This window comes from Brachyhypopomus gauderio, chromosome 2 (genome assembly GCF_052324685.1).
Source record: "Brachyhypopomus gauderio isolate BG-103 chromosome 2, BGAUD_0.2, whole genome shotgun sequence".
NCBI lineage: Eukaryota > Metazoa > Chordata > Actinopteri > Gymnotiformes > Hypopomidae > Brachyhypopomus > Brachyhypopomus gauderio.
The window spans coordinates 21,156,629-21,171,791 of NC_135212.1; the positions used below are offsets into that span (position 1 = coordinate 21,156,629).

General features: G+C 51.1%; 1 protein-coding gene across 2 annotated transcripts in view; it reads right to left on the reverse strand.

The window, feature by feature from the left end:
- The window catches only part of fchsd2 (FCH and double SH3 domains 2), a 49,948-nt gene extending 34,785 nt beyond the window's left edge, over positions 1-15,163 (reverse strand). Inside the window, exons 1-3 of one of the 2 annotated variants that reach the window (XM_076990826.1) lie at positions 14,923-15,163; positions 12,032-12,129; positions 4,090-4,135 (exon numbers count right to left, since the gene is read on the reverse strand). In XM_076990826.1, the coding sequence (XP_076846941.1) occupies positions 4,090-4,135; positions 12,032-12,129; positions 14,923-14,943 (165 nt within the window). In that variant the 5' untranslated portion in view covers positions 14,944-15,163. The remainder of the gene's footprint in view (positions 1-4,089; positions 4,136-12,031; positions 12,130-14,922) is intronic. The other variant, XM_076990825.1, reaches the window with a different exon arrangement.

The window sequence follows — 15,163 nt, forward strand, 5'->3', positions numbered from 1 at the left end:
ATTATCAATGAGCTTGGTTGAGGAGGACTAGAAACCAGAGGAGACAATAAGAGACAGACAGAGATGGGCAGACAGAGACAGGCGTATGGGAAGAGCTTATTTTATGTATTCATTTTATTGAAGGAGAATAAAATGCTGAAAATAAAGTCTTTTGGCATCACCAGAGATGAGGATTACTGTGACGCCTTAATACCGTGGGTCAACACCCTGCCGCCCCCAGTCACACACGTGCATGCGACACACCTCTTTCTGTTCACAGATCCACAGATGAATCAAATCCTTTACACTTACGAACAGCAAACACACACAGTATGCTGGTGGTGTTCAAGCTGCCTCTGCTGTCGTACACACACTGCTTTCTGTTCTCCTTTGTTTCTGTGGCAGGGTGTGAACGCGGGTGGGTGAGGGGGTTACCCAGACTTCTCGGGCTGAAGCCAGATCAAAACTATCAGTGAGGCATCAGTGGAGCAAGGGCAGGGAGAGAGAGAGGGAGGGAGGGAGAGAGAGGGAGAGAGAGAGAGGGGAGAGGAGAGAGAGAGGGGAGAAGAGAGAGAGAGGGGAGAATACGGTCCATTGAACCGTGTGTACTGATTGCGTGTCTGCTATTGATCTTTCCAATCGTTTTACAGGCGCCGTGATGTCATGAGAAAGAGGAAGAGGCGTTCTGGCAGCTAGCGGCCCTCAGACCGTCCTCCCACGTGCACATGAACATCTAGGGCTCTAGTGCGGGGGGAGGGGGGGGCAAAGGGCAAAGGTGAAGAGGTCTTGTCTGGACATGGTCAGAATAGACCAAATACTTACATAACACGCGCGCGCGCACACACACACACACACCTCATGCCAACTCAAGCCCAGAGAGCACAGAGTTTGAGTTATAGTGGAACTAATGGCAAATGCACACTGTCCTTTTGCAAACCAGCTGGATTAGGGGTGTCTGCTGCCCCACACGCTGCACCGCCCCCACGCCCCACACCGGAGCTCCAGCTCGCAGCCTTTGGGTCAGCAGACAGTGGATTTCACGCAGGGTTAACGTGTGCTGCTCTGTGCTCTATTTCATCAACGTGTCCGGGCGGGACCGCGTCGGGGCGGGACCGCGTGTAAGACCATGCATATCCTCCCTCTGCGGGGGGCGCTGTCCCGCACATGCAGTAAGGGCTGGAACTCCAGGAGTATCCGTTTCCCCTCCACCACCCTCGCCCTCTAAGCACCTCCCTCTCCCTCTTACTGTTCTACCACCTCCCTCCACCTCTCTCCATCACTCGCTTCACCTCCCTCACTCCCTCACTCCACCTCCCTCTCCCTCTTACTGTTCTACCACCTCCCTCCACCTCTCTCCATCACTCGCTTCTCCTCCCTCACTCCCTCACTCCTCCTCCCTCTCCCTCTTACTGTTCTACCACCTCCCTCCACCTCTCTCCATCACTCGCTTCACCTCCCTCACTCCCTCACTCCTCCACCCTCTCCCTCTTACTGTTCTACCACCTCCCTCCACCTCCCTCCATCACTCACTTCACCTCCCTCACTCCTCCTCCCTCTCCCTCTTACTGTTCTACCACCTCCCTCCACCTCCCTCCATCACTCACTTCACCTCCCTCACTCCTCCTCCCTCTCCCTCTTACTGTTCTACCACCTCCCTCCACCTCCCTCCATCACTCACTTCACCTCCCTCACTCCTCCTCCCTCTCCCTCTTACTGTTCTACCACCTCCCTCCACCTCTCTCCATCACTCGCTTCTCCTCCCTCACTCCCTCACTCCTCCTCCCTCTCCCTCTTACTGTTCTACCACCTCCCTCCACCTCTCTCCGTCACTCGCTTCTCCTCCCTCACTCCCTCACTCCTCCTCCCTCTCCCTCTTACTGTTCTACCACCTCCCTCCACCTCTCTCCGTCACTCGCTTCTCCTCCCTCACTCCCTCACTCCTCCTCCCTCTCTCAGAGTGGCAGTACGCAGTAAAATATTCAGCTGCACAGAGCACTCACACCAAGGAAGTTCAGCACTTTCATCATGCTGCAGCTCACACACACACACACACACACACACAGAATGGGGGTTGCAACGGGTGTCAGAAGGGGTGAGGCGTGTTGCTAGGCAACAATTTTCACACAGGGTGACACTGGAGCTGGTGTTTCTGATAAACCTAGTAAAAGCCTGCAGTATAATGTCTTTGATTAACACACACACACACACACACACACACACACACACACACACACACACACACACACACACACACACACAGGAATGTTCATTCAGGGCCATGGTACTAGATCCTCTCTCTTAGCAGAAGACTCGTGCTTCTTGCCAGCGATGTCCACGCTACACAGACAGGGGTGGGGCTGGCAGCGGGGAGCCAATGAGAGCTCAGCTGAGGCCACGGGAGGGCCCGCCTTCCCCTCAGGCCCCAACCCTTTCCAAAACAAAAGTTGCTCTGTTCGACAGGGCCGGCCTGGAAAACAATGTTTATTTGTGTGGACAGCTGTGCAGTGCTGTAGGCCTGCGTGCGTGTGTGCGTGTGTGTGTGTGTGTGTGTGTGTGTGTGTGTGTGTGTGTGTGTGTGTGTGTGTGTGTGAGCTAAGGCCCAAGCACAGACACTGCTCCGTCCATCCTCTGTGGCTCCTACTCCGGTCAAGGCCGGCTTAGCACTGCCTAGCCCTGGAATCACTATGGCAACCACCTCAGCCTGGGGAGTGCAAGTCCCGCCTCCTTTCACCTGTTCTCTCACGCTGATTGGCTGCAGAAGCTGTCGGAGTGATGGGCCGGGCTCTGGCCCCTCTCTGCGGGTAGGGTCGGGTGCTCAGAGCCGGTCGCCCCACGTCAAAGCGTCAAGCATCTTATATCCTCCCAAATAAATAACAGATCCGTGATTTAGGTTTTAGGAGTTAGCGATGCTTTTTAACGAAGAGAGCAGCAAACAGAATGAGTTTAATTAGCCCTCAAATCCACCAAACTGTCATCTGCACTGAGCTTCCAACTGATTGTTCTGTGTTTAAAGTGTGTGTGTGTGTGTGTGTGTGTGTGTGTGTGTGTGTGTGTGTGTGTGTGTGTTTACTGGATTGTTGAGCCCACATAGCAGTTACATTATATGTAACTCTACATGTGCACGGTAGCATCACACACGTCTCAAAAACAGAGCATGTGTGTGTGTGTCCCGGTGTGGCTGTTGTGACAGGAGCCCCGAGTACTCTGACAGCCAAGAGCATCACACAGTCTTTACAGGGCACCAGACGCAACACAGTGCATGCTTGAGTGCGCACACACACACGCACGCGCGCACACACACACACACGCACACACACGTGCATTAGTTCCTCAGGTCCAGTCGCAGGTTCCCAGTAAAGGACTGGAGATGTCTTCACCACACACAGTGGGTTCAAATCAGCCATCACTCTTCAGCAAATGCTCCTCCCAAACACAGGAGGCGCTGTGGAGAAGGGTGAGGGTCTTAAGACACAAGAGGACCAACTGACTACAGGTGTTAACGTCGCCAAAACAGAGGCTAGACGAAACACAGCACGAAGACGCATGAGCCAATGACGGAGCAGATCAATAAGCAAAAAGCTCCACCCTTCTCTCTGTCTCCGCCTCCTCTGTTCCTCACACCCAAGTTGGCCCACAGACGCTCTGACAGGGTGGAAGTGTCTGCTCGAGGTTTTCTTAATTAGCCATTATTGATCCATTCTTGATTAATCTTCACATCTGTGTGAAACTGGCAGGATCTGTTGCACTGATTAGTCGTGTGTCGCTAAAAGCTGTTGTGCGGGGCGTTTTAATGTAGGGCACGAAATCATGGTGGTGCTGCGTTTTCAAAGCACCTCTGGGATTAAAGTACAAGCAGAGATGGAGTAGAAGTGAAACAACGGATACAGGATTCTGTTATCACGGTGAAGAACGCCAGCGCAGCGAAGGGATGTTGGGCTTCCTCATGGAAGGTGCAGCGTGAAGGGGATAGAGCCGTAAATCTACAAAACTACCCGTGGTTCACGCACACACACGCACACACACACACGCACACACACACACACACACACACACACACACACACACACACACACACACACACACACACACACACACACACACAGATCTTACCTGCGAATAGTCCCTTTCCAAAGCTGCCTTCTTCTGGCTGTATGTCCTGTTAAAACAAACAGACAAAAGTTCTCATTAAGCAACACGCCATGATTCATATTCATAAGCGAATGTCCCCTGTGGACGGCCATGTTCCCTCCCTACAGAATCTCACGCCGCGTCACCTCTGCGTGTCTCGCTGAGACCAGGACTCTCGCACCCCAGCACCACAGGTGGTGTTTCCACAAGTACTTCATCATGTCTGCCAAAGCAGACTGCTGCAAAAACAAGAGAAGAGCTGGTGGACCAGGGCCGACCCCACGGTGACCCCTGCAGACCCCACGGTGACCCCTGCCGACCCCACGGTGAACCCTGCAGAACTTCCCCAAGCAGTCCATGTCCATGAGACCTGTTGGTGAGGAGCCCCAGACCTCCAGGACACCACAGCTTGTACATGGCTCCGTTCTAGAATCTAGAAGCACAGACATCTTGTCTCCTCTACTTCTCACCCTCTGCATAGCTCATCTCCCTCCTAAATGTAAAGGTGATCTGGGGGGTGGGGGGTGGGGGGGGCAGCTACGCCTCAGCCAGGGAAAAGAGGACTTTGGAATGCCGAGGGACCGTCCAGGGACACGGAAGAACCTGTTCGAGATGAAGGACTGGGAGAAGACAGGAGAAAGGAGGTTTGGGTGGATGTTAGAGTCTGTGGATGAGAAACTGCAGCGTGAAGCTGGTGGACTGGCCGAACACACATGCACGGTTAACACATACAGTGGATGGCTTTGCGCTTTGGATATAGTCTGAATGCAAAAAACTGCAGAAGAAGAAAAGAAGTTCTTCTGTGTGTGATTCAGTGTGGTACCACATAACAGATGCAAACAGAAAAGTGAATAGTACGCACGCGCACACCCACCCACACCCACACACACACCCACCCACACACACACCCCCACGATCCTGTCAAACAGATGTAACCACTGACTCACATCTCGAAAAGCGGAACAAAGAGTGCTTGTTCAAGGAAAGGTGAAATCTCATTTTCTGCCCCATCTCAATCACCACTGCTTGTGGGAGTGGCCCCATTTAGATACGCCCACTTCTCTGAAACAGCCAGTGGGTGAAGAGGGCGTGTGTGTGGGGGAGCTGGCGGAGACGGGTGGGCGTGTGGTATGGGCGCAGGGCCAGGTTGGGTGTGGAGACCCCAGTGAGATCTGTAATGGAAGGACAGCGATGGGGTCTGCTGAAAAAGAACCCGTCAGGACCAGAACGCAGGTGTGAGGGCTGTTGCTGGAGATTCACTGCAAAGAAAATGTGTGTGTGTGTGTGTGTGTGTGTGTGTGAGTGGGAGAAAGAGAGAGAGGGAGAGCGAGAGCCGTTCGACTTCCACATTCCACTCCCTGACACAAATTTTTGCACAGGAAACACCACAAACACAGGTCAAAAGTCAAGTGGCCAGAGGTTAAGTCCATCTCAGGACCCCTGCTAGGACTCTTTGTGCCTGGACCGGAAGGTGTCCACATACACACATGCATGCGCATGCACAGCTAAAAGCAGCAGCACCTCTTCCCATAAAGGGGGTTGGTACGGTGGGTGTGTCTGTGAGAAAGAAACATTTCAGAAGCCAGTGATTACAGAACACAATGAGAGAGGGAGAGAAGGAGAGAGAGGGAGCGTGAGAGAGGGAGAGAGAGAGAGAGCGTGAGAGAGGGAGAGAGAGGGGGGGGGGAGAGACTTAAGAGAGAATAAGATAGAAGGCGACGCTGAGGCGGGAGGCATTTTGCGGGATGTCGTCTGGAAGGGTACGACAACACTTTAAGTCAATAATTACAGCGGGCCTGGTATGTGTAATTACACAGAGCAGCAGGGCTCAGCTAGCCCTCACACCTCTGCACTCCCGGGATAACGCCGCCATTAGGGTGCCTGACTGGGGCTGGGGGGAAGGGGGATGGGTTCTGTAACTATGGAAACCATTACACCCCATATCAAGTGCAACACGGTGTGTTTGCAGACACGTTTGGATGCGATAATTGTGAGGATGGGAATGTGTAGGGAACCGAGGAAAGGTCAGGGCCAGTCAGAGGTCAGATCATCATTGCCTTTTCTGACCCTTCCCTGTAAAGCCTATTCAATGCGCGCACGCGCACACACACACACACACACACACACACACACACACACACACACACACACACACACACACACACACACACACACACCTGCCTACAGGTCAGTGCCACCTGCTTTAAACTCACCATGTACACCAAGCCATTCTAACAGCAGTGATGTGAAAACAGCTGAATAAATCAAAAGTCCTGGAAGCAACACAACAAGATGCCTGAATCATTATCAGCCTGAATAACAGGTGTTGCATTTCTGTGACTGCTGTATGCACGTAACAACGGCGACAGTCTCCTGTGACGATAGTGTCCTATGACGATAGTCTCCTAGACTAACAGATGTTCTGTTACATAAAACATTCCAATGTTCCTACGTGAGAGAATGATGCCACAATACTCTGTGTGTGTGTGTGTGTGTGTGTGTACCTGTGTGTGCACAGTCGAATAGAACGATGCAGTCCTGTTCTCCAGCTTTGATAGTGGAGTGTGTGTGTGTAAATGAATAGTGAATGAACCCGGATTAAACAGAGATGGCCGCGCTGAAACAGCCACCCGCCATGTGGAGTTTGCCTGCCTGCTACTACAGAGCCCCCCCCCCCCCCCACACACACACACACACACACACGGGGACGTGGGGGGTGGAGAGATGCCCAGGCAACAAGAGCTTCTTCACAACAACAACATGCTGCACACTTTGTGGTATACAGAGATAGGGAACAGGCCTAGAGAGAGATGTACACCCCCGGTTTGGGGGGGGGGGGGGGGTTGCCCAGATGGAGGGATGGAGGGATGGAGGGATGGAGGGAGGGTAAATGAAGCAGCAGGCGTGAAGGCGAGTGATGGTGATGTAATTTCACACGTAACAGGGTGCTAGCAGAGAGGAGTGTGTGGTCACCCGGGCTGAGCCCTTGGTCTGCACTTCCCCCACACACCACCAGAAGGCGCCGTCACTGCAGTTGTGCTGCAATGTCACCAAATCAAGCCGCACTTGTTCTGATCAAGAATCTGTTGTTCAAGAACTATGTACTGGTTGAGCAGATCTGTGCATGCGAGTTCCTAGTGTGAGTGTGTGTGTGTGTGTGTGTGTGTGTGTGTGTGTGTGTGTGTGTGTGTGTGTGTGTGTGTGTGTGTGTGTGTGTGTGTGTGTGGTAAGGCTGTATAGAGGCTGGCAGTGAGACAGAGGGAGCATGCCTTCATCTGGATGTGAACAGAAGAACAGGAAGAGAAACTTCTCTCCTCCTGCCTCACTGATGCCAGTGCCCACCACCGCAGAAGAGCTCGACACTTATTCTGTAGACATGGTCTAGATGCACATATACACACACACACCCTAACACATACACCCAAACACCCAGACACAAACACCCAGACACAGACCTCATGTGTCTGTAGTACAGCAGTAGCCTCCGTGTAACGAGCCTCTCCGTGTCCTGTTACACTGGCCTGATGGGTCTGGTTCCTAAATGAGGAAGTGCTCTGCTCCTGTCTCAGCACGATGGGGGGTCCAGAGTGGCCCAGCAGGCACAGACGCACATAGAGAAGAACCTAGAGATGTGGTCAGCGCCTTACAAAGGACCGCTGAGCTCCCATCAGATGTGACGGAGAGTCCCTGGCGACAGTGCAGAGATGCTCCATTACATTAGTGAGAACTGCAAGGTATAGAGTACCTTCTGTGTGTGTGTGTGTGTGTGTGTGTGTGTGTGTGTGTGTGTTCTCAAGAACCTCTGCTTCAGCTCAAACAAAAAAAAAAACAAAGCATCACAGCTCAACCAGTTTGAGATTTTTGGACATGATAAGTTCTTGTATCTGTCGATCCATTTACACGTACTGCTTACATGAATATGGCGATTCTCCTACGCAGAATCCATCAAAGCTGGAGATTTCAACAGCCATACCATAATACTCAAGAGAGTTTTAATGAAAGGCTCTAGGACACCACATATGACTGGAGGCCAACAGTAGCCTTGTAATGGTTCTACTGGAGATTTGCACTGGTCAGGACTGGATCAGGATGTTCCATCAGTCGGGCTTTTCGGAGCCACTCCTTTACTGAAGCGTTGGCCACACAGAGACGTCAGGCAGCACAAAATGACCCTGGCTGACCCCAAACACACAAAGGTCAAGTGGACACTTAAGCCATGTGGCACTCGGTGCCAAAGAACAGAGACACATGCGTGCACACATTCCCTCACACACACACAGACACACACAGACACACACAGACACACACACAGACACTGTTCACACACGCCATGAAGTGCGAGTTAGTAATTCAAGCCAGATTCCACTAAGGCATTTGCTGGAATGAATTATTCTCTCACACAAACAGCACGAAGACGGCCCTTTAAAACGACACTTTCTTCTTGCCTCCGTGTTCTTTTTTTCCCTGCATCTCTCCCCTGTCCTGCAGTTTCTGGAATAACAACACTCTCTTTCAACATACTGAAGGCACAGAGGTCTCTCTGGAGTGAAAAACTATTTCCCACAATGCCTTGTGCTCTCCTGCTTCTTCCTGCTGACAGTATCGGTTGATCTGAGTGAGAGTCTAAACTTCAGCCCTTGAGTTCACTGAGCTGCCCATCACCAGAAAACAAAACACGAAAGCAAACATTCCCTCAACTAAGGACACACACACACACACACACACACACACATATATATTATATATATATATATACACACACACACACACACACACACACACACACACACGCACGCACGCAACAGGAAGCAAACATGTAACAGCACAAACTTGTATTGAGGATGTGGCTATGCGTGTGGGAGAGTGTCTATTTCAGAGGGGGCGTGTCTATTTCAGAGTGTGTGAGAGTGCTAAAGCGTGGAAGTAATAACAGCTCTGATCACATTTTGTCGAGGGATGACATCAGCAGCAGCGGACCAATGAGGAGCGGAGGAGGATCAGAACAAGGAACACGGGATTAGATCACTGCAGTCTCATCAACGCTGCCAAGAGATCAATTTAGGCAACACGATCGACTGGGTGCGTGTGTGTGTGCGCGCGTGAGAGAGAGAGAGAGGGAGAGAGAGAGAGAGAGAGAGAGAGAGAGAGAGAGAGAGACAGAGAGAAAAAACGGAATGACAGTGTGCATATGAAAGAGAGCCAGGCAGAAAGAAAGCGCCTGACATTGATGAGACGCTCTTCATTCTCCCAGTAATGAGTCCGACGTGAGACATCGGGGCATGTGAAACCAACCCATACACCCCCTCCACCCCCACCCTCCCCACCCCCGAGCAGAACATTAAATCTGCGTACATGACGGAGAACCAGGAAGCAGCCCTAGACAGACTCGTGCCTTTTAAAGTCTCAAGCTCAAAACCCAGGGGCGCTGGAGTGCAAAGCCGGGCAGCTCCCACACACCTGACTGGAGGGGCACAGGACACCGAACGGCTGGGTCAGCTGCGTGGAGCACCGAACGTTCAGCTGTGCTGAAGACCTCCACACAACCGCGTTGAGGCAAGTCTTCAAGGCTCTGAGAGACGTGTAGCTAGAGGCTGGGACTTAACGGGGTGGAAACCAGATTAAACGTCACCAGCGGGAGTTTATTTAAAAAAAAGAAAAAAAAAAGGAATTGCAGATTAGGCAAGACTGTGGATGTTTAGCTGACTAGTAGAATTAGCCTGTCTCCTCTGCCTTCTTATCGCCATTCTCTCTCTCTCTCTCTCTCTCATTCCACAGAACTTGGGGGATGCTGGCACAGGGAGGGTGACCCTCCCCGAGATGGCGCCCTGTTGTGAGAAACAACAGCACAGGAGTGCGTCATTACCCACGTGCTACGCTTTCACCTCTCTGCAAGCTGTGGGCCGCTACAAAGACGGTTCCTGAAGATAACAACACCCATTACATCACTTGGGCCGCCTCAGTGATGATCGGTTTAGTCCGCTGGAGGCGCTCGACGTGCGTCTTCACCTATGAAGGCCGACGTTACCGTTCAAAAAACAGCCATGCTAGTGACGGGAATTAGCAAACACTCAGAAGTAGGCCGCATGTCGCTTTTTTTTGTTGTTTTTGTTTACCGCCATTCCAAGGAAGATGATTGGGAAGCGTGGGCGAGATCCCACAGCTTGTGTTCAGCTGTGATGTGATGAGAGAGAGGGACTAATCAGGGGTTAATGAGTGAAACGCAGCTGTGAGGATCACGGCGGGAAGAGGGGGAGGGGCTGCCGAAGGTGCATGCTAACAAGGCTAACGGAGACCCACACGGGAACCACAGCGCACCAAAACGCCAGACAGCAGTTACGAGAGAGACACAGTGTGTGTGTGTGTGTGAGGTTACAACCAAAAACGGAATTATCCTTGCAGCTCCTTGATGCAGTCATTGTGAAACCATACACACAAAAACACAAATACACACACACACACACACACACACACACACACACACACACACACACACACACACACACACAGTGTATACTGATGGCACAGCAATTTCCTTCCATAACTCCCTTGTGTGGGTGTGACAAAGTCAACTACGTCTCCCAGAAACACTTGTGTGTGCGCACATGTGCTGTCTCCTGCCTCTGCAGAGCCCCCGCTCCATTTCCTGGAACATGCTCCGTTTCCTCGTAGAGGGGGGTGCTGGGCCCAACAAAACCACAGCGAGGTGGGACTAACTAGGGACAAGGAGGAACCGTGTTCATGGAGCGCGGTGCCAACTTCCAGCTCGGACTCTGAGTTGTGAGAACATTTGAGGCTCGAGCCGGAAGCACAAAGGAAATGCCTTCGCAACATCCCCGAGTCCTGTGATCTGGGTGTTCTTCCAAAAAATGGGAATTGGCCACTGCCACCGCCGCTGCTCTCCTCTCCCCTCTCCTCTCCTTCTCTCTCCTCTCCCCTATTCTCTCCTTCTCTCTCCTCCTCTCTCTCCTCTCCTTCTCTCTCCTCTCCTCTCCTTCTCTCTCCTCTCCTCCTCTCTCCTCTCTCCTCTCCTCTCCTTCTCTCTCCTCTCCTTCTCTCTTTCTGTCTCCTCTCTCCTCTCCTCTCCTTCTCTCTCCTCTCCTTCTCTCTTTCTGTCTCCTCTCCTTCTCTCTCCTCTCCTCTCCTTCTCTCTCCTCTCCTCCCCTCTCCTCTCCCCTCTCTCCTCTCCTCTCCTTCTCTCTCCTCTCCTCCCCTCTCCTCTCCCCTCTCTCCTCTCCTCTCCTTCTCTCTCCTCTCCTTCTCTCTCCTCTCCTCTCCTTCTCTCTCCTCTCCCCTATTCTCTCCTTCTCTCTCCTCTCCCCTATTCTCTCATTCTCTCTCCTCTCCTCTCCTTCTCTCTCCTCTCCCCTATTCTCTCCTTCTCTCTCCTCTCCCCTATTCTCTCATTCTCTCTCCTCTCCTCTCCTTCTCTCTCCTCTCCCCTATTCTCTCCTTCTCTCTCCTCTCCTCTCCTTCTCTCTCCTCTCCCCTATTCTCTCCTTCTCTCTTCCCCTCTCCTCTCCTTCTCTCTCCTCTCTCCCCTCTCCTCTCCTTCTCTCTCCTCTCCTCTCCTTCTCTCTCCTCTCCCCTATTCTCTCCTTCTCTCTCCTCTCCTTCTCTCTCCTCTCCTTCTCTCTCCTCTCCCCTATTCTCTCCTTCTCTCTCCTCTCCTCTCCTTCTCTCTCCTCTCCTCTCCTTCTCTCTCCTCTCCCCTATTCTCTCCTTCTCTCTCCTCTCCTCTCCTCTCCTTCTCTCTCCTCTCCCCTATTCTCTCCTTCTCTCTCCTCTCTTGCAGTCCACTCTTCCTCTTATGAGTGATGGTGAAACTGTATGTTCTGAAGAACTTGCATCATGAGCAATTGTGTAAGTGTTAAAGTGTGCGTGTGTGTGCGTGTGCGCGCGCAGGGGTGGCTGCTTAAGGGTTTACCTCATGTCTTCCAGTAAATCACATTCAGTTTGGTGTTTAAGGTGTAGTCTGGTGAGCTGCTCGGTGTGAGTGGTCTTCAGCTCCTGTGTGACTTTTACCTGTGCGCACACACACACACACACACACACACACACACACACACACACACACATACATTAAGACAGGTAAGGACAGGGCTTCATTAGTATCAGAGGAGGCACCTGTATCCATACACACAGTTCACACATTCTCTCTGGCGCACTTGTGCACACGCACAAACGCATGTGCATACACCCACATGCCCATTCACATGCACACTCCCTCATGAGCCAATTATTCTCCTAGAATTTTCTGACACACAAATCAACACCACCACAACACGCAAACAAACACTGACAAGCACCACGCTATGTGTGTGAGATATGCGACATGTCCGCCCCCTTGATAGTCTCTTTGAAGTCAAAGACCAAGACGCCAAGCCTTCTTTATCAGAATGTAATTAAAGCACGCCCTGCGTTTCTGTTCTCCACCCGCGGGGTACGACACACCGGAGCAAACTGCAAGCCCTAACCCCACATTCACAACCAACGCCCTACCACTCAACCTTCCAGATAGGCAGGGTGGTGTTGAAGCTGAGTTAGCTGAGAAACACACGATAATGACCACCACTGAGAAACCGCCCGCTCTACACCTTGGCTGTGTTGATAATTAATTCCAAGTAGGACACAACAAAGTCCAGAGGGGATTTATTATTCTGGGTGGTGGGAAACTGTTGTTAAAAGTGCATAAAAATGAAAAACATTAAAATGAACTAAATATTAAAAGGTCCTCTGCAGTAACAAATGTGCCTTGGCCCGGTCCGCACACTGGAACCCCGTCATTACAGCTCAATGTGGAGGTTCTGGAAGGCAGCAGGTGCATCTGAAAGGTGGAGCAGGTGGAGGTGGAACTTAATGAATTGTCTGATCCTTTCTCAGAGAACAATTTCAGCCAACGTTGACAACGAGGTGCTGCCATGCGGACAAACTAAAACGTACTTGTGTCCTTCATTTACACACACATGTTCCAGCCAACACCAGTAGATCTGGGCAATATCCCCGTTGTCATTAGGATTCGATTATCGCAATAATCGATCATCGCATTGGGCCCTTGCGAATCGAATTACAAGGTCAATGCCAACAGCCAGTCCGACACCTCACCAGCACGGCCAGTAACACCAGTCCCTGCTGACGAGGCTTTCCGGTCTTGATCCGTGATGCCAGGACGACCGTACGTGTTCTGTGGCTCCACGGGACCCGGTGGGACCGCGCCGACGTGCCCGAGCAGGCCTGCTCATACCTGGGGAGCCGCTCTTAATTACCACGGAACCACTGCGCTTGCCAAAGAAGTAAAGCTGCTTAATTGGTTCTGTAACGATTCCCTAAAGGTTAGATAAGGTTAGATGGAGGCACCTGGCAATCCGAGCCCTACACACACGACCAGAAGATCAGGCAGGATGCATGAAGCAGTCTACACTAGACATTCAAACCCTTTTGTGGGTTTTTCCACTACATATTCGTGCTTTGCTAGAAATGCTGCATGCTGATAACGGCGTGGAGCTGTGGACCGGACCGCCTGCGGTGTCGTGCAGGAGCGGATAGAGTAAATCCACGTTTCCGTCTGGTTCCGTTCACCACCAAAGAGATGGTCGTGTTCATCATTCAGACAATACATCAAATACATCAAAGATCTTCTGTTGTCCCGTGGGAGGAATTAAACCCCACATAAACCCGTAAACCTCATAAACCCGTAAACCTCGGCCTCCCGTGTGACTAAACTGAAAGGCAGTCTTAGGCACCGAGCCCTCACATTTGCGTTATGAACCCATTTGGCAACATAAATAATGGTGTCAAACCCAAGAAGCATTTCACTGCACGATAAGACAGCGTAGCGTAGATTTATCCACCAGACAAAGCAGCAGCGAAAGGTCAGTGTCTCTTAAACTGAGGCTCCGTGACTACACCATCACTTTATTCTACACCAACACTTTATTCTACATTATTTCTACAGTATCACTTTATTCTACACCAACACTTTATTCTACAGTATTTCTACACCAACACTTTATTCTACACCAACACTTTATTCTACAGTATTTCTACAGTATCACTTTATTCTACACAAACACTTTATTCTACACCAACACTTTATTCTACACCAACACTTTATTCTACACCAACACTTTATTCTACAGTATTTCTACACTATCACTTTATTCTACACCAACACTTTATTCTACAGTATTTCTACAGTATCACTTTATTCTACACCAACACTTTATTCTACAGTATTTCTACAGTATCACTTTATTCTACACTAACACTCTATTCTACAGTATCACCGTTGGCTAGACGTCCTAATAAACCTTTTTAAGCGGGCAAATCTTCTAAACGATGTTGTTAACACGGTTAAGAGCAGAAGGTGTTAAAATAAGCCTCACACACACACGGCTGGTCCAGCAGTGGTTCGCTGGGTACAACGTAAAAAGCCACAGGTCAAAAACACCGTGGACGCAGATCACAACGTGCAGCCCGAATTGAGGTTCGGTTCTACCGCCGTAACGGTACACGGCGACGCCGGTCACCCGTAACGGTTAGATGGAGACATTCCTCAGTAAACACCCCGATTAGATGCTTTTCCTGGGGGGTGATAACGTGGATTGCATGAGGGTAGCGATGGGCCATCATGATGATAAACATGATCAGAACTTACCAGGACAGTTACAATCACCCTGTAACACTTTCAGCCCACGGAACCTACACGATTAACTTGGTTACAACTCCGGCAGCACGTTACAAACAACGTTAATCAACGACGGAGGATAAACACAGTGAGTTGGTGCCTTATAATATCTAGAGGAGGGGAGATCTTACCTTTCTCGGCGGCGGCTGCATGTTTGAACACTGACATGAATAAATCCAAAAGAACCAGGTCCTACGAGCAAAACACAACCGGGTCGGGCAGATCTCACCCTCGGGGAGGGAGAGGACACGCAGCCGGGGTCAGACGTGGACTCGGGCGGCCACGACAAAGCAGCTCCGCTCCCGCAAACCCTGAGCAAACACTGCGGAGAAGAACAGAGGAGAAGTGTTGGAGGAGCGGTGGGCTCCCCCC